At 40.4% G+C, this 25,970-nt stretch overlaps 1 protein-coding gene across 14 annotated transcripts in view; it reads right to left on the reverse strand.

The window, feature by feature from the left end:
- CELF2 (CUGBP Elav-like family member 2) overlaps positions 1-25,970 on the reverse strand; it is a 501,848-nt gene that overhangs the window by 176,167 nt on the left and 299,711 nt on the right. Inside the window, exon 1 of one of the 14 annotated variants that reach the window (XM_081300438.1) lies at positions 9,307-9,360. The exons of the other annotated variants lie outside the window; for them this stretch is intronic. Within the exon in view, the coding sequence (XP_081156564.1) occupies positions 9,307-9,341 (35 nt within the window). The 5' untranslated portion in view covers positions 9,342-9,360. Of the gene's footprint in view, positions 1-9,306; positions 9,361-25,970 lie in introns of those variants that run through there. 14 annotated transcript variants of the gene reach the window in all.

The raw sequence follows: 25,970 nt of genomic DNA on the forward strand, positions 1-25,970 counted from the left end.
ATAAAAATAGGATTATGTGCTAAATTATAATGGCTGTTATTCTAAGAGGCTGAATATCATTATATCAAAATTCCCCATAGCTGATTTTTTTGAAGCCATTTCTTCATTTTTTGACACTACATCTGGCACAATGAATACAGATGATCATGTGTTTATATATCTGTCTAACTGCCTTTCCCAAACACAGCCAGATGGAGTCTTTCAGAATCAAATTAATTTCAGATTAATTCACTCTGGACCCACTCCAGTTTCATGACTCTTTGCTTGGAGGCACCAACCAAATCGATGTGAAGTCATGAACTTGAAAGAGCACAGGTTCCTCGATATCAAGGGGAAAATAGAATAACTCTGTGGTTACTCCCCCCACCCCACAAAGAAATCCATTCAGGTACCACAAACTGCCAGTTTAAGGACTGATGAACATTTCACAGTGTCAAAATCATCCAGAAAGAATTTCCTTTTGGATCCAAATAAAATCACAGTTAATTTTACATTCAACATTCATAATGCCTTGAGATGATTCCAGCAAAAATTAGTGTCCTCTTTACTAACCTCAGAACCAAGGATGTTATGATAAAATTGCCATCTGAGCAGAGTCAGGTGCAGCCAGTGACAGGAGGGAGTTAATTCTGAACACCTAAAGTGCATATTCTGTCTCTAGCTGTAGCTACTGAAGGAACTATAAACAAATGTAACCAGGCTTTGCTTGCTGTCAATCTTGGTGGATGCCTTTATTATCATACTTGTTTCAATTGCAATTTGGGTTTCCATGGAGACACAACAGTCAGCTCTAGAAAATTATAAGATAAATGTCAGGCGGTGATAACGGTGTTAATGAAGCTTCGGTGACAAGCAGCTCTGTGCTTCAAATAATAAACCTATTTTCTATTAGCATATGTATAACCTGTCAAAAAAAACCCTGGAAGAGAATATTAAAAATTAAGTATCTACCTATCTATATTTAAGAGAGGGGAGAGACCCCTCTAAGAATAGCTCAGATTTGGTGGGTCAACCTGAACAAGAAAAAAAAAATTAATTGCTCATTTCTTGGGAAAATTAGGCACTCATGGCTCTGAATGACGTTGTGGCTGACATCCAGAAATGCCTTTCTTTACCCAGGCATAAACAGAAATTTTTCTTATATTGTGGTTCAGGTTCTCTTTTTTTCCCTTTTTGCAGTGCTGGGGATTGAACCTAGGGCCCTACCCATGGGCCCTACCCATGCTAACTGAGTGCTCTGTCACTGAGCTACATCCCTGGCCCTTTTGAAAATTTTACTTTGAGACAAGATATTACTAAATTGCCCAGACTGAGGAGGCCCAAGTACCTAATGCATAAGGCACTGGCCTCCAAATTGCCCAGGCTGGAGTGAATTTAAAATCCTCCTACTCAGCCTCCCAAGTAGCTGAGATTACAGGTGTGCCACCATGCCTAGCTCAGGGAACCTGATTTAGTTTCTGGAAGCTAGGGCCTCTACTAAGCCTGACCATGTCAAATTGTGACATTCTGAGAAGGTCCTTGTGGTACTTGGACTGATGTAACCCACACCCTCTACTCCACTCTACATTGCTGGATAAATCTAACTGGATTGCCAGTATCCAGAACCATCCTGGACTAGTCTAGAGCCAAACATCTACCACTGAAATTTCAGTAGGTCAGGGAGAGTGGCAACTGTGGAATCACAGAACTGGGAGTGATGGCACACTTCACAGAAGATTCTACAACAAGAAACTAAAGGAAAAACAGATGATCCCATTGAGGAGGAATTAGGGCAGATTTTTTATGTTCTACTCAAGAACATCCTTTTAGCATTCTCAGATAAATTTAAAAGGGTGATAAAGTTAAGAGCAGTTAAGTTAGAAGAGTGATAATTCTGTAAATCAAAGTCTTTCCATAAGGACAGAAGATAGATCTATATATCCGAGCTTCTCCTGATCAGTTACTGCTACCCTGACCTTGACATAACCTCCACTATTATTTAGTCCAGTCCATTGCCTTTTTTCTTTCTTTATTTAACAACTGTTTAACTGAGAACCTACTGTGTGCCAGGCACTGGGCTCAGAACACAATGACAACACACTGTCATTGTCCTTAATTTTTCATTGTTGAGTAGCTTGTACAACCTCACATTTGAGATCTTGAAAAAGGTGCTATAAATGGTATTTCCATCTGACGTTTGGAAGTGACTACATGAGCATGTTTTCCTGGGAGGAGGCAATTATCTTTGCTGCAGCTCCATGCCAGAGATGGCAGGCTGCTCAAGTCCTTCGCCTCTGCCACCCTGGCTTCTTTCACCCAACTCCACTGTTCAGGAGGAAAACTTAGGGCAGTCCAACTCAAGGTCTAGGGTTTAACTAGGCCAGGGTGCTGGACAGGAATTGTCAGTGTAGCTTTTGAATAAACAGCAAGTTCTTGCTGCCCACTAATTGTTTCTTTTTCTCTTTGAACGCTCCCCAGTAACTCCATGTGGCTCTTGCAGATTGTGCTGGGGCTGCCTCCCACACCCTGAGTGGGTGCTTCCCCCATGTTTGCAAGATCCAGCAGGATCAGAGATTCAGGGAGGCGGAGGACAAGGATGGATTGTTTTTAGGAGAAAAAACAGAATATGTTTCCTAGGCACCCTAACCTCTGTGCATTCGTGCTCAACTTGGTTCATCAGGAGATGCGAAGACCCAGGGATATTTGTTAAGGTTTGGTCTTGAAGAAGCTGCCTTAGTCCTCCTTTTCATTTAGGGTTATGATAATCTTTTGAGTCTCTTGTGGCCAAGCCCCGAGGTTCTAAACTGTGGTTTGAGGCTATATGTGGGGTTCAGGGTCCCCTGGTGTACAGGACTGGTATGTCTGCAGGAGGTCTGAGCTGATAGGAGACTGTGGAGCTCAGGATCCTATCCACTTAACTCAACTTCAAGGAATACAGTCTTGTTTCAGAGCAAAGCAAAACAATCCAAAACAAATGGACCAAACACTATTGACAAAAACGATAACAAAGGCCTCTGATATCATCACTTGAGTGTCTTTTCCTGCCACCCCACTCATACAAAAGACGTGGAAGGAAAACAAAGTCAAGCATTCTCAAGATACCGGACACCAGCCACGTGATTCTTTAACAGGGTCAAAGCGGCAATCTGTATCTAGGGAATATACAGGAATACGCAAAAAGTTTAGATTCAATAACTCCAGTTGGATGGTGGGATGTGAGGTTGAAAACTTTCAGTTGTAAATTAAAGCCTAATGCTGTTACTACAAGCTGGGTGAGGAAGAATCTTCGATTATGGAAACAAAGATTATGAAAGGCATGCTTCTCTCACAAATGACTCCAATTGAGGACAACTACTCTCCTCCTTTCTGGTACTTTCTATTCACTAACATTACCCTTTGTTTACTTTGGCTCCTGTTAAAACTTTTCATGATCTCGCAGTCAGTCACGAAAGGTGTTGGGAGTCCAATTTCGAAACTGAAAAGTCACCTGCAATTATTAGGGTTGGTATTTTTAAATTATGGAAAGGATTACTCTTATTTCTAATAATGACACAAAGCATATTGCTATAGTTCTTCAGTGTTAAAATGACAGCTCTAAACTGGGGCAACTAAAATTGCAATCATAATTTTCCTGAATTGACAATATTTGCTAAATAGACTCCTCGAAGAGAAGGGAGTTATACACGTGGGAAATAAACAGGAGATTATAATTTAAGTGTGGCAGAGCTTCAAGAGTGAGGTCAAAAGTGAAAGCTGAAAACAAACAGCCGGTTTTTGCTTTCTTCTTGCTCTTTAACATGGAGGTCTGACTACGCAAGAGGCAGCGTGCATTTTGCCGACTCAAAAGCAGGAGGCCAGTGCTGTCTGTCCACTGTTGGTAAAGCAACACTTTCGCTTTGGAAATGTTGCTTTTAGACTTTAAGTTGGCATGTTTTTTAAGTTTTATAAAGGTAATCAAATAAATTGAAGAGGACTCCGTGGCATTATTAAAATGCTACTAGAGAAGCCTTTCTGAAACAAGGTGGGAAAGAAATATAGTAAGACATTAAGTTCTTCTGGGATTCTGGATGTTGGGTACCCATTCATCCAACAACGACCATACTTGCCATGCTGGAGTGACGGAGTCAGGAACCATGCCAAACAATAAAGATCACAATCCACAGAAAAGTGCGATACCCAGTTCCTGCCTTTAGCCTCATGTTTTCCTTGAAAAATCATCATCTTTTTTCTCCCCATAGGACTGACTGCGGAAAGACAAAACTACTTTGAAGGACTTACACAACAATCAGAGACATATACCCTTGCTGAAACCTGAACGCTCATCAAGAATAGGATGACATGGAAATATTAAAAACAACAATCCAAATGGCTACAAAAGCAATTTTAATTCCCCTCCCAAGGTCATATGGTATGAATTTTGGAAACCACATTTCCCCCTGGGAAATTTTAACTGTGTGAGCTTTACTGAATCCATAGTATCAGGAATACATTTAACAGCAGAAAAGCATTAGGATTTTCCGGAAATCAGCTGACCAGCGGCGTATCCGTGAATGAATACCTGTGGATGGAGGAAATTCGCATCAGGGAGAATGCCAGAGGATGAGGTAACTTCCTAATTATGTGCCCATAATGACACACACGCACACTTTGAGATCAGCTTGTTTTGGAGGCTTCTACCACAGGTTTCATTAGCAACCCGAAGAATGGAGATCTCCACGGACAACCTGGCAGTGGTCCACCTTCACACGCTGGGAACATCAGGAGCCAAAGAAAGTAGGCGAGAGCAGAGCTCGGGCAGATTTAGAAATAATAGGAACACCAGATGTGTCCTAAGGCCATGCCCCGAAAGTGCAAAGCCTCAGGGTTTATTTCGGACCTTGCTTTCTGGAAGCCCTGCCCCCTCTGGCCAAGCAGCTCATGGTCATGTGCACTGTGTTTACAGTGATTTTTCAGGAACTTCACCTAGAATGAAATAAAACCTAAAGAGCTGTGGATTGAGCCGGGTGGGGAAATAAAATTCCATCAGCTGGTGAAGGCAGGGGATCTGCTTCATATGCACATCAGTAATTTAGGTGTGGATGGCAGGGACTGGTCCTTAAGTCAGGAGCAGGTGACTTTTCTAAATGGGTTAACACATGATAAATGGTTCCATCGGGGAGGCAGTTCCCCTGTGAAACCAGAGCAAAGAGGTTGACTGAGGCCATTTTTAATTCATTAACTGGCCATTACTGACAGCCTCGTTTTAGGTGCCTTCGTTTGTTTGTAAGACAAAAATTCATAACAAGGGCGACTAGCTTGGCTGGCTGGAGGAAGACCCTGCTCTTTTTTGTTTGTTTCTTTAATTAACAAAAAACATTCACCACTGACAGAGAAGAATAATGGTAAAATAAATTATGAAGCCACTTATGTATGAAACTATACATTATTAAAGTTACTCTAAATGGGTCCTTAATTTAAATAAAGACGGTCATTTTAGGAAATCCAGCATCTTAAGAAGGAGCAAGGACAGAATGTTATTCTGACCCAAGATATAAAAGGGTGGATCGCTTTGCCAGCAGAGTATCAAACTGCCCTTGACTTTTATTAAAATTCATATACGTCTCTAAAGCTGGATGGGTCTCTACTTCCATTATTTACAGCCCTGCATTTCCATTGGTTAAAGATAGGAGAAAGCTGCATATTAGGCAAAATGCACTTCTAATATTTACACTTGGCCTAATGTTTTAGACCAGTCAGCAAAAGCAATTCCTCAATTCTATACTGTGTAAACGAAAGCAAGGGCCACCTCTGGCAAAATCTCAACAATGAACAATGTAATAATGCAACACAGTTTAAGGTTCTTGTTGCTAAAAATCTCAATTTCAGTATGAGTGGAATACCTTTTTCTTTTTTTTTGGTAATGGGGATTGAGTCCAGGGGCATTCTACCACTGAACTACACTCCAGCCCTTTTTATTGTTTAAGATAGAGTCTCCCTAAGTTGCTTAGGGCTTTACTAAATTGCTGAGGCTGGTCTCAAACTTAAAATCCTCTTGCCTCAGCCTCCAGAGCCAACAGGATTACAGGCATGTGCAACCGTGCCCAGCTTACTCTCATCAATTTTAATACAAGAAAACTCAATGTACACATAGTTTAATGAGTAAGGAGCTCCAGGATTTTCCTAAGTCCCTGACGTCCTATAGGTGGCACTTGTATAGCTATTCAACTTATGCAAATAAACAAGCGCAAGCATTTCTTTTGGTAGCTCTGATGGTGCTCAGCTCTGGTGCTTCCTATGCAAAACCTCTCTTAACATTTGTCTACTATTTCCTTGACACCTTCAGGCCGATCCTCACTCTGCCCTATGGCTCGGTCCAGGACAGAGATGCCTCTTTGCTGCTATAGGAGCCCAGTCAAAGCTCTGCTTGGCAGTTTTACATTCCTGAGGACAGGTGTTCACAAGAATGGCTTTTCAAGTGATGCACTCGTATAATCTTCTCTATGCCATGGAGATAATAATTAGAACAACTTCCTAACAAAATCGGCAAACAGTGATTGTATGTTTATATAACTTATATTCTACATTCAAAACAAGGGAAGCTCACGTGCCTCACGTATACCGCCGTGTGATTATGAGACACAGCCCAATCATTTTAACAGGCTTACCCCAGTGAACAAAGGCCTCCTGGTTGATATTCATAGAAGTCACACTCAAAAAGGCTTATGGGGACAAGCTTTGCACAAGCATTTTATTTTTTAATGACTATAGAAGCTCTTGGGGCTCATCATAGTAAGAGAAACAAAAAAGGAAGGAAGCAGCGTTGGTTTTTAATTACTGCTACCTCTGCATCCACAATCTTAATTACAAGAGTTCTCACAACATTTAGAAACTAACCATAATCCACCCTTTTTGCCATGTCCAGGCCTCCAGTTCTCTGTTCACACCACTGCCGCTGGCCTCGTCACAGAGTTTCCCTGCAAGTTCACGGCCAGAGCAAATGAAAAGCTGTGATTCCTGTCCCCAAAGCACCATCCTTCACCAGACAAAAACCCGGAAATCCCAAGTAATAGTATCTCGTGAATCTGTCATGTCTTTCTCCCTCCTGTGGTCATCATCCCGTGTGTCTTGGTACCTAAGCAGAGCACCTGGCACACACAGGAAGGGGGAGAGACCAGACAGATCAACAGGACATGGGCATCTCCCCTACCAGAAGCACTGGTGCTATCTAATAATTTCTGGGGGTTTTTATCAAGGCACCCTGCAATTTGAGTATCAACTTGGACAGCCACAGGTACCCCTCAGCTCCGTCCTCTTCTTTCATCTAGCACATGGCTCTGATCTCATCTGTCACCATGTGCCATGGGAGGCCCTTAGGCTGGCTGCTGTACTGCCTTGTTTTCCACCTGAGGGTCTCAGGGAGCTCAGGGAAAGATAGAGCTACACCACGGTGGATGCGCATGCTTAGGGACGCGGCTGCAGGTTGTAAGTGGAAGATGAGCTATCTAATGACAAGAGGAGGCAAGTCGTCTCTGGCCTCCGAGGGAAAGATCCCTGAAAGGGCTTTGCAGATGATAAGAAAGATTTCATTATTCAGGAATGTGGATAGCAACAATTCAGATAGAGCACGTGAGCACACGGCCGTGAGGGACTCATGGCATGTGGTTTAGTGATCCAGCAACACTCCTCTCCAATCTGCTCTGCAACACCTTTTGACCAGGCAAGAATGAATCAGAAGACACACAGGCTGCACACAGGATAAGGGGGAAGAAAGATTGTTAGATGGCCACAAAAATGTTTCCTCCCTTTTTGATTATGAGAGTTGTGATTATTCAGACCTAAAACATAGCTATGCTTATTATTCTATCCATTTTATTTTTTTATCATAGGTGTAAAGATATGGTTGGGTTTCTATAAGTATGCTAGTAATAAGCTTGATTAATTATACTTTGGGTCCTTTTGGAAAACTTCATATAAATGTATATAAAATACTCCTATTCAAATAATTCATTTAGTCATTCATTCATAAATTCTATAAAATACTACAACAGGTATCTATAAAATGCCATGAACAGAAATGAGAGAAAAGTTTTGATGTTATCCAGACCCAAGTTCAAATCCAAGCTCTGCAGCTTTCTTACTCTGGAATCCTGGGCAAGTTACTTACAGTCCCAGATCCCTCAGGTCTGGAATGAGCAGTGAGGTCTGTCTCTCTCTGGGGTGTTGTGAAGATTAAATGAGGAAATTCACAGATTTAATAGCATCTGGAAAGAGTATAGGTAGTCTCAAAATGCTCTCTCATTTTAAAATAATATCTGGCAATTGGGAAAATGTATAAACAAATAATTGTTTCTCATACCAAGTAAACATGCAGTATATAAAACCCATACTTTAAAAGGAAGCTACACAACTTAACATGGTCTCAAGCACCCAAATGCTAAATAAAGCTTAACTATGTTGATCACAATGCTGAAAAGAAGAAAAATTAATCAAGTAGCTTGTCATCTACTAGAGAGGGCCAGCTGATTTTCTAAAGCCCATTTGGTTTACTCGTGGTTGTTTCACATTGAGGTCGAAGGGAGTTCACCGTTTATGACCTTTTCTCTGCAGTGACCCACAACTCACTTCCGTTCTCTTCTTCCTGTCTTCTGTACCCCTACCCTCCTTCAGTAGCTGATTTGAGAATATAGATTTCCCAGAGCAGTTGTACCCTTCAATCTCTCCACCTCCCCCAATTGGTTCTGTGCCAACCCGATTCTCATATTAAACATAATCACTCACCAGGCAATCATGTTTTCAAATGTGAGAGTCCTACATACAACCAGTTATTATTTGCTTGGTCAGCAGAAAATATCTTTCAGAGATGCTCATGAATCCCAGTGCCCCTGCAAGCCCATCTGAAGCTCAGCCAGCTCTTTCAATGATACATAAAAGTATCTCTGCCACACAGATGCCTGAGTCTCATTTATGGAGCAATTACAAAACTTGAGCAAGCAGCAGTGTTTTACATTTGTCAGTTCTGTATTTTTAGCCCAGGCTTTTTCCTTTCATGGATTATGGTAAATACAACATTTGCTTCCAGAATGTGGGACTTGCTGGGATCATAAAGGAAAGTGCATAACAAGCAGATTACCTTTGGCTATTGCATTATAGGGAGGCAGACAGCTACGCTAAGTGGCTGGATTTAGTTATATTCAAATTCTATTAAGCTGCCTTGCCTACAACACAGAAATAAACAGGAGAGTATTGGTGCTTAGTGGATTTTCAATTCCCCACTTCTCAATCAGGGCTTCACTGGGGGTACTTTTTTAAAAGTAAATAAATACGGTCCATGTTTCTGTGAATCTGTACCTGAAATTTCTTTCCTTCGTTAAACGTTCTGTCATCTGCTTTCTCTGGATCAAGCCAATGCAGGTGTCTGAGACAGCAAAGATAAATAAGCACTTTAATTCTACTAGAAACTATGTACTGTCCATTATACAGATGCAAACAGGGATCATTTCATATGTAGCACTGTGCTTTAACCCAATCGAGTGACAATCCATGTGGCTTTATATCTCTTGGCTAAATCTATTAATATGTCAAACTACGATTTGTATATTTTGCCTAACTGCCCAACTATGTAAGTCATTATGGGTATGAGAAACAATTTTTTCTTCTCTTACTTACTGCTTTTCTGCCCTTGCTACGAATTAGTCAGCTACTGAGTTGTAAATGCAGAGCTGCAAATGTCTTTCAGAGGCAATTACTGTGAAGCTTTGTTCCAACATTATGAAATGTGGCATTTTCACTAGATAATGTCCATATTAAATGTAACAACCAGAAGCCCAGAGAGTGAACCTGAAAATGAAAAGAAAAACTTAACACGCAGCAAAGCTTTAACTGCAGAAATGCCCCGAGTAGCTTTCTCTGTCTGCAGAGTGATGCCATTGACATATGGCAGTGCTATGAATATATTGTGTTATTTAAAGAGCTCTCTCCTGCAAATGTGCACATTTTATTGAGTAGTTTTCCTTTTTTTTTTTTTTTGAGGAATCAGGTAAAGACATTCACCACTCTGAAATTTATTTTCAAAAAAGTCAGGTATAGCCTTTGAAGAGAAATGCATTTTCATAAAAAGATGACAATATATGCAAAGATATGCCTTGAGACTGCCTACTGTCAATGTTTGGGGGAGCCCTGAAAAGGTTAATGGAAAGCCTGGATTGAGACTAGGACCTCTGATAGGGATTCTGAAATGGAATGAACAGCATAAAAATATTGCAGGGCATGCTAAACTACATGGGGACCTCGAGTCAAGAATGGGAGGTACGCAAGAGTTTGGAAATAAGAAGAGACAAGATGCATGAATATAAGGAAAAGGCCAACAAATTCATCTCAGGTGGAAAGTCATTTGAAATGCAGACGTCCTAAAGGCCGATACAGACAGAAGTCAAAAATGGCAAGAACTCTACTCTCTGAGGGCTAAGTAAGCCCAACCAACACATAACTTGAACTGAAAAGCAGAGTGATTACTTAGCTGCCACGGTAGAGTCCCTAGGTCCTGAAGAGAAGCAAGTGTGTTTTTCGACAAGTCTAGCATTTCAAAGGTTTGTCGATTTTCAACATGAACATGCTGGCATTGTGGTGATTAAAGCATCAACATATTTCATTGAATTGCACGTAAAGATCATGGAGAGGTGATATAAACAAGATAGGAATTGGTGGGCTAAGGGAAAACATCTTGACCTTCTCCAAAAGGAAGGGATGAGGCATGAAAGAGTGGCAACTAAGGGCACATAAAGGACAAGAGGGAAAAAGGAAGAACAAGGGGCATCACACTTACCCACAGAAGGGAGGGCACACCTTGGCTCTGACCTCACATCTCACCTGCACATCCATTCCAGGCCACTGAAGGGTTCAGTTTTCTTCCCCCCTTAACTATTTATTTCTCAGGTCCTGTGGTCACCTCTTTTTAGGACGGCCTGTATGCTCTTGATCTTAATTCTAAAGTTCTTCACCATGGGCTCCCACTATAATTCCAATTCTTTTCCTACTTCCCCTCCAAGAATCCCAGGGCACAACATTTTAAGCCTAATTTTCAGCCCTGTACACATCCCATTCACTTCCTCACCCTGGAAGTAGCTTCCTACGCCATTAAAAGACAAATTATCACCCAAAACACAGAGAGTTCTCAATTCTTCCCAAACTCACCTTACAGTTCTTGTCTATGAGAACCATCTAATGAATAAATCACACTTTATACGACCTTACCTACTTTTACCTTACCCCGTTACCTAATTTTGCTGTTATTATTTAACAGGAAGGACAGTATTGTGTCTATGGCTTGTGGTGTTAGCAAGATTGTAGGCCTAGAAGTCCAAAGACCTTTTTTGGAATGATATCTCTAGTACTTACAGAGTGACGGAATATTTCATTTATAAAATGTCAGTTATTCTATGACAGAATCAAAAGAGGTATAGTATATGTAAATACTCTGCAAGCTATTAAGACTCTGTACTGCATGCAATGTTCTTTTCTTTCTTCCCAAATAGACTTTAAATGTCTTGAGAGCAGGCACCAGGTCTAACAATTCCTTGAATCCTCAACTTCCTTTACCAAGGCACATCAATGATGAATTACTCTGCTTTTCAAAGTCAGTGTAAAGGGCCTGAGGAACCTCCCCAGGGTTGTCCAGTCCAGATCACACTGGTTCATCTTCCACTTGGCTCCCAGAGGAATCTTTGAAGAATGTAAATCTGCCTCTTTCTCCAGCTCCTTTAACTAATCACACTCTTCAGAAAGATCAAAGCATTTTGGGAGCTGGCTGGTGGCAAATTCTAAAGTCCCTGCTCCAGACATAGTGGTCTACCTACTGATCCCTGAATGTGCCAAACTCACCTTTCCATTGTTCTCCAGTGTAGACTGCCCCTCTGGGTCTATTCATTTGGCCAAACCCTATTTAACTTTGAAACATCCCTGTAGGAACTCTTCTACTGCATCCCATTATAGCTCTAAGCCAGGCTAGGAAGCACCATAGGTCCACTTATGACTTACATACACCAAGTTTCCTGCCAAAGGGGTCATGTGTGCAGACTTTCAGCCCCAAAGCTGGCACAGTACCTGGCTCATGGTGAGTGTTTAGTTTGTACTGGATGAACATGCATAGAATCAGCCTATGAATGAACAAAAACCCCATAAAGTTAACAGCTCCGTTTTTAATGTGAATAAGTGATGGGCATTATTTCAGAAAATGAAAATTTTAACAGCGTGAGGACACGAAATCTCAAAGATCTAAACTTATAGGTGACAAAACAAGTAGAACTGAGTATTTCAGACATTTTTTAATACAACAAAGTTTTTTCATGATTAAAAATACATGCTGAAATACTGTGAATCTCATCCAAACCAATACAATCAACAAAAAGAGACAAAAGGAGGCCCAAAGGTGCACAGGCTGGAGATTAATCTATGCCCATAGTACTTCAGAGAGAAGCATTATCAGATCACTGAAATAAGCCACTTCAACATCAAAGGGTGACATCTACTAAAAATTCCTGAACTTTTGAGCCAGGTGTGGTAGCACACACTTGTATTCCCAACAAACTGGGGAGGCTGAGGCAGAACTACAAGTTTGAGGCCAGCCTCAGCCACTTAGTGAGGCCCTAAGCAACTTAGCCCGACTCTGTCTCAAAATAAAAAATGGAAAGGTCTGGGATGTAGTTCATTAGTAAAGTGCCTCTTTAATTCCCAGCACCTGACACAAACAAAGAACTGCCAAACTTTTGGGTGCTTATAACTAGGGGAGAATAAAAATGTGCCTACTAGATTTCTTTGAAGGCAAGTTTAGTTAATGTTATGTATTTCTGATGACTGATTTAGCAGAGAGGCAGTTTTTCCAAAAGCTATGACTTGCTTAATATCCCTCAAAAACTAGAAATGCCCAGTTTTTACTTTAATTTAGGTGACATCCCAAGATAATGTTTCTGACTTTAACCTCCCAGAAAATAACACAGATGAGAAACTAAAGGTAGTTAGTCTAGACTGTTAGTGGCGGAGACGACAAGAAGTGAATCAACTAGAGGTGCGTGGGGGTGGAGGTTTGCTGAGGAACAGGTAGATGGGACCCCGGGGTACTTGGTGAATAAAACAAAATTGAATGGTGAAGCCTAATTTAGGGTGCAGGGAACAGAGTGGCAAAATCCAGTTATCTGCAGAACCAGAATTTAGAATTAGGACAAGGCAGATTTAGAGTGGGACAGAAAATAGGAAAGGATAATAGGTTTCATAGGCTTCACCTATAGGAGTTACTAGACCAATAATGGGAAATGTACATATTAATTACACAGGGGGATAATAACTGCTTTCCTTGTAGATTTCACTTCCACACGAAAATCATACAATTTGCATGAAATCATCCCCCAAGTAGCTGAAATATTTATAAGAAAACATGAATATGGCCCCATTTAACACATAATACTATTAATATTAATGTGAGGTTTTCTAATAATTTTAAAACATTCCTTAAAAATCAGATCAAGGGTTCAAAAATAATCCTAATTTGAACAGATTTCTCATTTTTTAATACAGTTTTAAACTGCCTTTTGCAAAGACAGACTCTTGAAATGTAACTTTGTAACTCACAAATTTTAATTTGCAGCTAACGTGATGATTTCTAAAATATATGACAGGATTTAAAGATAGTAGCAAGCGACGATTCTGGTATTTGCTTTTCATTATTTAAAACTACTCATGTTGGCACCAACTCCTTGGCTTATTCATTTCAGTTTCCTTATAAGTAATATTCTAGAAGCATTACAATTTCTATAGTCATTCTCTACATACAGGGTGGCTGAAAAATTCTCAATATGATGATGGTAATTCATTTTCATGACTTAAGTAATTGAGCCTATCTTTGCAGTTATTAATTATAATTACATTAGATTGTACTTTGCGAAGGAAAATCGAATAAATAGAATATAATCACTATAACCATACTGTAAAAAACAGTAATTACATATTAGCGCCCATCAGTTCAGTCATATACCATTGCACTTAATGCCTTCAATATGTTTCAGGCTCAAGTTAAATGGCAAGTACTAACTTTCCCTCCTAGACTTGATAATTTATGGCCTTTTTCAGTCACAGCACCCAAGGTTCCACCTTAAATCATTATAAATTGTTGAGGAGGGAGAATACTGCTCTGTTTAACACAATCGGGAGAAGGTCTCCCATTGAACACAGGCCATTCATTTTAGTATCTTGGCTTCCTTAAGGAAAATAAGGTTTGAAATACATTAAACAAGAGCAGCTCACGACACCTGCTCAAATATTTTTATGACAGAAATTTGGCAGCATGTCTTCAGGCTAATCCTTTCTGTTTGATTATAAATTCTTTGAAGGTTAGGTTCATTTTGGTTACCACCAGAGCACCAGCGCAGGATCTTGCACGTTATAAGCTGTTTGTATATAAACACAAAGAGTGTGTGTGTGTGTGTGTGTGTGTGTGTGTGTGTGTATTTGGGGGGGGGATTCTAAAGGGAGACACAGGACCAGCATGGAGGTGTTATCTGTATTGGAGAGCACTGGCTGCTTAGAAGTTTCTGTGCTTCAGCTGAAAGTCAGGCCTGGATGGCTGACAGCCACAACAACAATGACCAGGAAAGGCCGTCCCCCAGGGTCAGGTCCTCTCTGGGACTCGAGCCCAAGGCTGATGACCAAGATTCCACTTGTGTGTCTTAGTTTTTTGGAAACCATCTCATGATTAATGTGTAGACAGCTCTAAAAAATAGCTGCTAGGAAGTAAGATCTCTACAATCATTATTTCTACATCTCTACAATCCATATTTGGCGGCCGGGCTGGGGTTGTGGATCAGTGGTGGAGCATTTGTCTAGCACGTACAAGGCACTGGGTTTTATCTTCAGCCCCATATAAAAATAAATAAATAAATAAATAAAGGTATTGTGTCCACCTACAACTAAAAAAAAAAAATTATTCAAGGCCCCTTGAAAGGGAATTATGATCTTCTTTTTTCAGTACAGTTCCACATTATGCTAATTTTATTCAAATTATTATTATTTTAATGTACAAGAAAGAACGTTTGGGTTTTTAAATTTGCGTTTAAGAAAAGTAATTAATTCGATTTAAAGTATTCCCAAATTAAGATTCGTCTATCATCTAATTCGGCTTCCCCTACCCTCATCTTTTCAGGGTGTAATTGACAAATTGTTCAAATTATTTTTACCATCTTAAATTGAGCATATATTGGTGGGCATACGCATTATGAATTACTAAATAACGCATCTGTAAATTTATACCCTTCTGTGGGAATATATTACAAAGAAAGGCATTTGAGGATTCTGAATAACTGAAATAGTATGAATAACTATCTTTAAAAAGCTTACACACTTTTTGAGATACAGAGATAAATTACTATTGAAAGAGGCCAGAAAGTTACTTTCTATAACCTAATGTGTCTTACAAATGATGATGAAATTACAGCCATTATTTAGTTAGTGCTTTCTGAATGCTAGGCCTCTGGGCAACTGCTTAACACCTATTAACTTATATAATATTTCCTATATTCCTGTTAGGTAAGTATTATTCAGGTCATTTTACAGACAGGGAAACCGAGTCTAGGAAATACAAGTCCCAGGGCCACCCTACACAGGGAGAGAGCCAGGACTGAACTCGGGACCCTCCGGCTTGAACACCCATGTTCTAAAGCACCCTATCTCTGCCTCCAGTCTCTGGGGACAAGCATCCAACTCTCAAAGAATGAGCCTTCCATTGGGAGTACTTAGAGCAGAGAAGCGATCTCAGAAGAGCTACTAAGAATTTTAAACAGAACATTTCCAACTCATTTTAATCTATGACGTCTTTAAAATTCCTGAAAGAGTATATTCTAGTTGCCTCTGGAAAGACAACCTACAGCAAGCTCTAGTATCACAAATGATCAAAATATTCTTATATCATTTAGGGGAATTACTCTATTCTGAGATCATATTATACATTCAAAACATATCTTCTTTCTCACCATATTTTTCTTATTTATTTACTTTTACAATACTAGCAACATTTTTCCCCCTGAGTTTATTAGAAATGTGATAGTATCATCAGATTCCCTATTTTTCAAACATGTGCATGTGTATAAATACACAGGTACACAGGCACATACTCATTCATATAAGTCATATGGACACATATACACATGCATGTGTTCAAATTAGGTAGCATTTGTAGAAAAAAAATGCCCATGTTACCTGATAACATCTCTATCTAATTAATCTTGGCTATATGGATGAATCACACTAAGTCAAGCAGAATAACATACTCCCTGAAGCAGAGGTGGTCTCTGTTCAAAAATTCTGAATAGCCTATGGTAGGATATTATAACATCTCAAGAGTGATATTTAATATTAAAAATCAAATACTAGATGTAGCATGGAAGTCAGGATGTAGAAAATTCCAGATGGGATAAGTACAGTAGAAAAAGGAGAATATCCCAAACATTGATATTTACTGTAACATTCACTTGGCAATTAATCATGCTTTGGACTAAAGATTCCTTTTGGTTGTTATGCTGAATTGCCCGACTCCTCTACTATCATTTAATTTTTCATCTGCTGTTTTCCTAACTAGAATATGAGATCGTTGGAGCCCAGGAACCATGTTATATTCTCCATCATCTCAAATGCTCTGCACAGTGCCTTTCTCCTAGGAACTGAGTAAATATTTGTTAATTGGCTAATTGATTGAAAATGTCAGCTCCAGGTTTTCAGGCATCTCTCTGAACCATCCAATTCAAGGCTGAGTTACAGTGTTAATCAAGTGTAAAGCAGCACCTTTGGGTTCCACACCTGTTTTTGTGCATCTCTCTATCCCTAGAAAAGTGCCCAGTATATTACAGAGTATCAATAAATACTTGCTGGACCAATGTTAGCTATTCTCAAAGACCCTAGAGTTTCTTGGGAACATGGCAGAAATGCAAAATCCCAGGCTCCAGCCTCAGTGTCTGAATCTGTAAGTCTAGAGGGAGGCCAGAATATGTACCTCTTTCCCCAAGGCATGCTCATACTTGCAGAGTTTAGACCTGACTTTGGTAAATGCTACCGTATCTCTTACTATTAGGACTTTTACAATAGTTCTTCAGCTAAGGCAGCCTATGCCATCTGATTTACATGCAAGGGAGAAGTAACGATGAATGTGTAAAGGGAAGATGGAGTACCAGCTAGAGAGCAGCTAAGAGAACCTCTCACTCTCTGACCTCAAGTTGATCTTCTCTCTTGAGCAAGAAGCACAAACGACTGCGGCTGTTTAGAATACTTCTTAGAAAGGCAACAGTCCATCTTACAGATTTCGTAAGCACGGATGAAATTCATTTGTAGATAATCTGTTTACTTAAGTTTTGAACCAAAACTGAATCAAATAAGAAAAAAAATGCATTTTTAATAAGTGAGAGTTCAATTTTTTTTTTTTTTTGGTGAAAGAAAAGAAACATAACGCACAAGACCTGCACTTGGTCTGTGCCTCTGACCTCCACTATTTCATGCCACATATGAAAAAAAAAAGACATGTCAGGGAGGGGAGGAAGTGCTAAACAGAGGTGTGCAGGTTAGCACGGAGGCTGAATATAAGTTATTTGAAACAAGTTCTGAGACACCAATGGCACTGCTGGAGAAACCTTAGGTAGTATTTTAAGTTGTCACAGAACTTAAACGAAGTGGAGAGGGCACAGACTAGTGTCACACCACCTTACGCTGGTACAGTGTCAGTTATTTCTCGGGAGGAAAAATGTAGCAAGTCGAGACCAAAGGAGTCACCTTCTCCCTCGTGGGGTCCCTCAGGCTCTTGAAGCAGCAGTCAATATAAAAAACACCCATCTACAAGGCTGACCTTTAAGGATCTGAAGATGCAGAAATTGGCATTTGAGGACAACTGAGGGACCTAAGACTTCAAATAATGTTGATGCTAGCCACTGCGACTGGGTGATGTTCCCTCAAGCCAGTTCAATTATTCCAAAAGAAACTAGTTCAGTTTAAATTATAGAAAATGTCCCTCTCAAATCTATCAGGCTTCCTGCCTCCTCCAACCAGGAGGGTCTAGGGCAGCTTCTCTCTCTCTCTCTCTCTTTTTTTGGCACTGGGATTGATGATCCCAGAGATGCTTTACTGCTGAGCCACATCGCCAGCCTTCTTTATTCTGAGACTGTTTCATTAAATTGTTGAGGCTGGCCTTCATCCTCCCACCTCAGCCTCCCAATTTGCTGGAATTACAGGCGTGTGCCACTGTGCCTGGCAGTTCTCTGCATTCTTGATATTCTCCCACTGCCTCCTTCATGCTCCACCCAACCAATTCTTAGAAGCAATCATTCATTCACAGCCCCTCGGCAGGCCCTTGTTAAAGGTCCATGCAGTCACAGGCACAATGCCCCAGGTACCTGTGATGGAGATAAGGACAGGCACTGGGTCCCTGCCTTCATGGAAATACCCTAGCATAGAAGACATGCTTACCCAAAAGAATTTAAACACCGGAAAGAAGAGGACAGATGGCTCAGGAGAATGTAACAGTCAACCATCCCAAAGCTCCAGAGCTTCGATTAGGCAAGACCTAGCTATATTTAAAGCATTCATGAAAGCCCTCAATGGGATGAACAACCATGACATGAGGCAACCATGACGGTTTGGTCTCTGTCACTCATGCCTTCAGAGGGCCTCGCAACACATCCACCATATGGTTTTACTACAAAGAGGCAGAACTATAGGATTCAGACTCAGCACCCTGAACAGCAACTGGAGACTCACAGGAAAGCCAGAGGGTAACCCCTCTCCCTGCAGTGGGTCATCTCTTCACTGGCAGACCAGAATGCTCAGGCACATAAGGGATAGGGGGCCAAGAGTGGTCCTCACTGCTCTTTAAAGGAGAGTTCATGATAAACCTAATATAATGCATGCACATACCTCTAGGCTCATCATTTACAGTCACTGAAAGGTACATAAAGTTCTAACCCAAAATACGAAGAACTCTTTGCGACAGAAGAAAGGCAACCGTGAAAATACAACAGAAATCATTCACAGAGTACTGAGTCTGTCCACCTTTGCTTAACACCTGCTGAGGAGGAGAGAGCATTCCGAAAAGATTTCAAAGACCTCTGCAGGTTCAGTTCTAAGGAATCACCCTCTACTCCAGGGAAGAAAGCCTGGCAGAGTGCAGGCCAGGAAGTCGGGCAAAGGCTACAAGGGCACAGGCTGGGAGTAGTCCCAAGCAGGAAGCTGCTGGATCATTTGGAGACTCAGATTTCATCTGCAAAGCGGTGTTAATAAAACTCACGGGATTGTAGTGAGTGTTGAATTAAATGATAGAAATGTGCCAGATTAGGGCTCATACACTTTATTTCCCTTTGTCTTCTAAGTGTTGTGTCTGTGCTTTGGTTCATACGTTAGCATATTCCACATTTTGAACACCCAAAACTCCTTTACAACTATCATTACTGTTACTACCACCTTTAATTGCACAGGCCTCTAAACTCTGAAATATAAAAAATAAATAAAACCTCCTAATCCCCCAAACAACATTAAAAAAAACCCAACTTGTATTTTTATTGCTATTCTCTGCCCCAAAGCATAATCTCTTGGATCAGAAAACCCAATATTTCCATGGGGGTGAGATCAGATTAGAATGGGCGGGGAGTTGCTTCACAGTTCTAACTTTCAAGATTCTAATTGTTCAAAGAATTCTAAGAAGAAATCTAGGTTCTTGACCTGTGTCAATTTAAGGCTCTAAAATTCTGCTGTTTTAGGACCCTTCTATTTAATGGTTCCTTCCCTCCCACCATCAGGGATTTGTTTAGGAGAAATCAGATGTGTTCTTTCTTCCTCTTTTACATATCCTGCTTTCCCACTTTAATGGGAAGATTGCTGGAATTCTAGAGCAGAGCACAGCTGAAGCTCAACTGCCTTCTTTAAGATCTTGACAGTCTAATCAAGAACAGCAGCACTATTAATGGGTTTTCTAGACAGGTGACCTGACTTTTCTGCCATCCCCTTACATATTGCTGCATCTTCGGACACAGATAACCATCAGCACTGCCTCCTAAATTATTCCCAATCTTTATTTACCCTATTTGGAGGCTGAGAAACTCTTGCTGGTGCCCAAACAGAGCAAATTGCATCGCACAAATGGCTGATATTTTGGATGCATGGTTAACTAAGGCCTAGGGGTCCATTTGGTGGCCCTGTTCTTTCTGTTCCCTATGACACCCTTTGGACGTGTGATTAGATAACACTGTGTCATTTTTTTTCTCCTAGGCAAGCATTTAGCATTGCTTTTCATTTAAGTCTTTTGCCAGTGGAGTGATTTTGCTGCTGTCAGACTGCATTATGGATATTAGGTCTTGAATGAGCTGTAACTTTCTACAATTGAAAATTTATAACACAAAGACAATTTCATTGGGCCCTGTCATTGTTTCACACACAGTCCCTCGACAGTCCCTGGAGTATGATTTCTAGGGCTCTAGCTTCCTGGCTCACATGTTGCAAGTGTGGAATTGTGAAGGTGGCATACTTTCCTTCCATGGCTACATCTTAGGCTGGTTTTCTTTCTTTGTGATAGAAGTATGTCTGTATTTCCTTTTCCTGTGTTATGGTTTAGATTTGAAATGTCCCCATAAAGTTGGTCCCCAGTGTGGCAATGTTTAGAAGTGGGGCTTGTGGGAAGTGACTGAGGTTCGAGGACTGTAACCTCATCGTGGATTAATCCATTTGGTGGATTAATAATTTGAATCGACTACTAGGAGGAGGTAGAATCTTCAGGCATGTGGAACATGGAGGAAGTAGGTCACTGGGGGTGTGCTCTTGGGGACTCACTCTCTCCCTGGCCCCCTCTCTCGTTGCTTTCCACCCATCATGAGCACTTTTCCTCCACTACACTCTTTTCCCACAATGTTCTACCTCATCTTACGCCAAGAGCAATGGAGCCCACTAACTATGGATTGAAGTCATGAGCCCCAATAATTCTTTTCTCCTCTTAGTTATCTGTGCCAGTTATCTTGGTCACAGTGAAGAGAAACTGATTAATACACCCTGATATTCTACCCTCTTTAGGATTTGCCATCCTAAAAGTGTAACAGTAACAACTTGTAAAAAACGGTATAGATGGAGAATTAAATACTTAATAGCTACCCAGAAGTTCATTCAAATATTAGAGGTTTAGCAAGAAATAACACCAAGCGATGATGTTTGTTTTCTCTTCCTTGTTCTCATCTCGATTACACAATGGTGGACATTTAACTGCCAGTGAAGTACTTAAAAACAAAGCAGAGGAAGAAATAAAGTGACCTGGATGACAACTGGGTAACCTGAGGAGAGCCAGAATGGGCATGTACACAGGTACAAAGTGAACCTTTTGCTAAAAGGTTCCAAGACTCGAGTTTTCCACTTTTTGATACTAGAGTTTTACTCACAAATACAAGATTTGAAACTCAATATCCATTCAAAACATTACTCAAAATCTACTATGAGTTTTCTCTATGAATTAGCAGAAGCCCAAGTCTTTCGTTAAGAGCTATCGTTCATGAGTGCTGGCTTTTGTGTCTAAGCAGCTGCAGAACTAGGTCTGTGGCCAACCCTTTAATGATCTCTCGTTCACCACAGAATGCTCTATTTCCCTGCAAAAAAAAAAAAAAAAAATCACCAAGGCCAACTTATTACTAGCTGCAAAGTATAGCCCACGTATAACTGCTAATTCCTTACAGCTTATTCAGGATCGTACCCTCCAGAGGCTGCTACCACAACATGGCTGAAGATACATCAGCCAGCTTCCTGGATCCATAATAATACAGCATATAGACTATTGTAGAGGAGGTAGCTTTTGATGGGTAAATCATGAGAGATTCTGTGGTGGTTACTATTTAGTATCTTTGGACTCCATGAATGAAGAAAAATGACTGGGGTCAAAGCCAGCTTTCACAACAGGTAAATTAAGTTCAGGGAAACCACAGCAGCTAACCTGAACCTTTTCTCAATAAGAATGATAAACCCCAGAGCTTAAAAGTGGGCAGCAAAGTCCTACAAAAAAAGCCATGGCACCTTTTCTCTTGCTATGCAAAACACAATGACCTTTGAGCCCTGGGGTCCTCTTGCATTTTAGTTTCCACAAAACTAAGCACAAGAGAACTAGCTTCCTTGTGACATATATTTCAGGGCACAGAGATCTCTGAAACTGCCTCCTTGTTGTTAGGCTTCTAAGGCGTCCCATCCCATCCCATCCCATCCCCAACTCAATTACTATCCTGCCAAGTGTTTTGAAGAGGCCAAATATTCAACTTTGCAGCTGTCTTATTTTGAAGTGTCTTCAGTGGGTTCACAGCATTTGATGCAAGTCATTCCACCTTATATTTTGGTTAAAAACTACAACCTCTAAGCAACAACAGCTGAATTCATCTTGGATGCTCTAATGAGTATTGCTTGGTTAATAAGCAAATGCACTGAAATCCACTTCTGGGGGCTCCTCATAATTCTAACATTGGATAGATCACCTTTCTCTATATTTGGTTGTGCATAAACTGTAGTAAAAAGTTCCAGCATCAAGCTGTGTATAAACTGAGAGTGAAAAGGCAGAGTAGAAAAAGAAGACTGGCAGTTAATGAATAATGGATTAGGTTTCAGTAATATTCATCCATCCAACAACTACTGCTTTAGCATATATATATATTTAAAAAGATTATGCCAGTGGTGTGATGGGAAACAAAAAATAAACAGTCTGTGCTCTCAAAAATATCTGGTTAGAAATATGAAAAACACTTATACTTCAGAACAGAGGGTCATTAATCCAAATGTGTACTACACACACACACTTCTTATCACGATACTTTTAACATAAAGTGGAGAGTGGTAAATGTTTTAAAAGAAGAATGAGGTGGTTTGGGACATCAGGTTAAATAAATGAAACTTCCGCCCTGGGCATGAGGAGGGGCAGTCTGTGCCAACGTGGTAGATACCAGCTCCTCCTCCCTCGGCAAACTTGCGAGATATTTTGTGTTTCTAGTTGTTTAGCCTTAGGAAAATACCAAGCTGTAATAAAATGGGCATAAAGCTAATGCCTGGAGGAATGACTGCCTGAAAATATGAATGACTTGAAAAACAAGCATGTTCCCCACAACACGTAATAAAACATGACTTAAGTGCTCAGATTATTGCAGGGCAGTAGGAAATAAAGCTACTAAACATGTGCGCATTATAAAATTAACCAATTCCTAAAGAGTCCACTCGGCACCCACAGATATAACAAACACATTTGGATATCAACAGCATTGCTTTGGATACAGCTCTATGAATAACACTAATTGGCCACAACTAGAGTTAACCAAGAGAAAGCCGTTTTTAAAACACACATCCACAACGTCTGTCTTTTTAGAAGAGTGGTGAAAAGGTGAAATTTCTATTTTGAGAAAGTTGTAAATATATACACACATATGTATGTATACATGGATGTATAATGCTGTCTTGAAATTTTCTGGAGATATGTGGAGCTTCTCCCTTACTCCTAGCTTGTTCAGTATTACAGTCCTCTTTGCAGTATGTAGGCATACTGGTCCATCTAGGACATCTAAAAGCATAAGAGTACACATATGTGAGGGAAAATGAAATGCTTAACAGATATAGAGGTGGCATACAATTCCATCAGGATTCACGATTCCTTAGTTATTAAAGAAAAAGCTGTTAAGAGATGATGGAAGATTAAACAAAATAGATTAAACAATTAGACGCTCAGGTGCTGTTCTCTTCTGATACCAGTCATTATAATTGAGCGGTCCTTAGCTGGTCACTGTTCTCCAGACAGAACGATTTGGATAGGTACTCAAAGGAGGTGTAGAGTAGCTCAAGCCACCATAGTGGTAGAATTTAATATTTTATGTCAAAGGAACAGAAAGATCTTTTTTCCTGAGTGATGGAGAGAAAATTTGAGGAAATATACTGAAAATTAGAAGTGTGTTGACAGAGGAATGAGATGAATGGTTTACATTGGTTCAAGCCACACAAACCCAAAGGCTGAGATTTTAAAAAACAGGAAATTTAGAGAAGCGCAGAGTATTACTCTGTTTGAAAAATGGCAGACGTATAAATTAAGTTGCCAAGGAAGACATCAAAAACAAACCGTATAAATGAGCTTTAGGAGACAAGAAGACACTTTAATGGGGGCAGCAGGGATTTAAGGCTGTAGTGACAAAGTAAAGAGCTAGGGAGCAAAACTGAGAGGTGACAGCAGTGTGACTATGTGACCATCACGACTTTAACAGCATTGACTCTAGACCACTGGGCCATTTGGGGGGAACTTAAAATGAAGAAAGCAAGTTATTAGGTAATAGATCATTGGTTCATCTTAAAAGGGAGCCAAGGGAGGGGCTTGGTCCCTCGTGGGAGGAGTATTTTCAAAATTTAGTTGTGAAGGTGGAGTTACTCTCTCCGAACCACTGGGCTGCTTTTGTAAAACCTTTTTTTTTTTTTTTTAACACAATTATCCATCTCCTACTTGATCTCTTTATCAATGTATCCTACTCAGGGCCTTCTCCCCGATGGCCACGTTACAACTAACAAAGGCCATTGAATAATCCTGACTTCTGGCTCACACAAGCCTAGATTTATGTCCAAGGAAATTAATTTTACAGCCACCAAGAGAGATGCCCATTCTGTCCCTCCCTGAGCCTGGGTGTGAGAGTGCCCAGAGCAGGGTTTGGGCGGCACCTGCCATGTAATGATCGGCTCTCGGCTGGAGCCCAGAGGTCCTCACACTGTATTTGTCTTAAGTTCTTGGCTATTTCTACCACTGATCAGGTCAATTTCAAAAGAGAGCCTGTTGAACCTGAAACCATCATACTTAATGGTCCAGCTAAGTGGTTCCCATTAGAAAGGAAGTCATGTAGATTGAAGTAACTAGTAAAACACTGTCACACCATAAGGGGAAAATTCTGCCTATTTCAGATCTACTTCTTGCTCTAAGAAAGAATTTCAGTCACTGTTTCTTTCCGTCATCTTGACTAGCAAGAAACAATCCTGCTCTTAAAAATAATGAGAATTACAGTGAAATATGTTATCCAAAAGCTATTGAAAGTAATTAGAAGAATTTATGAACACGTATCAAAAGGGATTTTCCATTTTCAAGCATCTTTTCAAGTTTCGTATTATAGACTATAAGTTCCATAAGACTATGGATCATGAGTGTTGCATGTACCCCTGTATACCCAGAACTTATGTATACAGCAGGCACTCAATAGATATAAGTGGGACAAATTAATGAATAAATGAGTTACCAATGTTCTGTTAAGCTTCCTATTTGCCTGACACAAATGGTCACTAATTTTAGGAAACTTTCAAAGACTGCTGTCCAATGTCACATTTTTAAGTGCTAAATCGGTTTCTGTTAGATATGAAAAATGTGAAATGGATTACACGCCTATTTGTATGACAAGTTACTTTGAATGGAGCAACCTTTATCCCACCCCCGTTTCTATCTTTGTTAGGAATAAAGAAGCCAAGTGATACTATCCTCTACTTGAACGGACATAAGAACAGTTGAAAGTAATCTCATTTCACAGGAAAGTCATCAAGAGCAATAAGCAGAACAACATTAAGGGTGTGTACGCAAATAACCGTCTACTCTTCTGGTACTGAGAGCGAGTGAGAAGACAGCGGGAAAGACGCGGGTCTTGCTGCTTCTGCACGTATTAGCTTTATAAGACTCTCCTTGTCTTGAGACTTAGCCAGCAGGTGGAGATCTCACCGTGTTGGGCACTGCAAAGGACGGGACCACACTCTTAAGGAACTGCTCCAACACAGTGCTCCATACAGGGACTTATGGACGTGACAAAGTATTATCACTAACTGCTGGACTTTCATCACCCATCACGACCTGTCAGCTTGGGCTCTCCGCACACGCTGTGCACAGCATCAGAGCAGAGGCGGGCGTTTCCTTGGGCCCATTACTCTTAACTCCTTTTTCGTGTCTGATGCAGGATGGATTTTATAGTGGCTAAAGGAAA

The sequence above is a fragment of the Spermophilus citellus genome (assembly GCF_964194105.1).
Source record: "Spermophilus citellus genome assembly, chromosome: 6".
In the NCBI taxonomy this organism is placed as follows: domain Eukaryota; kingdom Metazoa; phylum Chordata; class Mammalia; order Rodentia; family Sciuridae; genus Spermophilus; species Spermophilus citellus.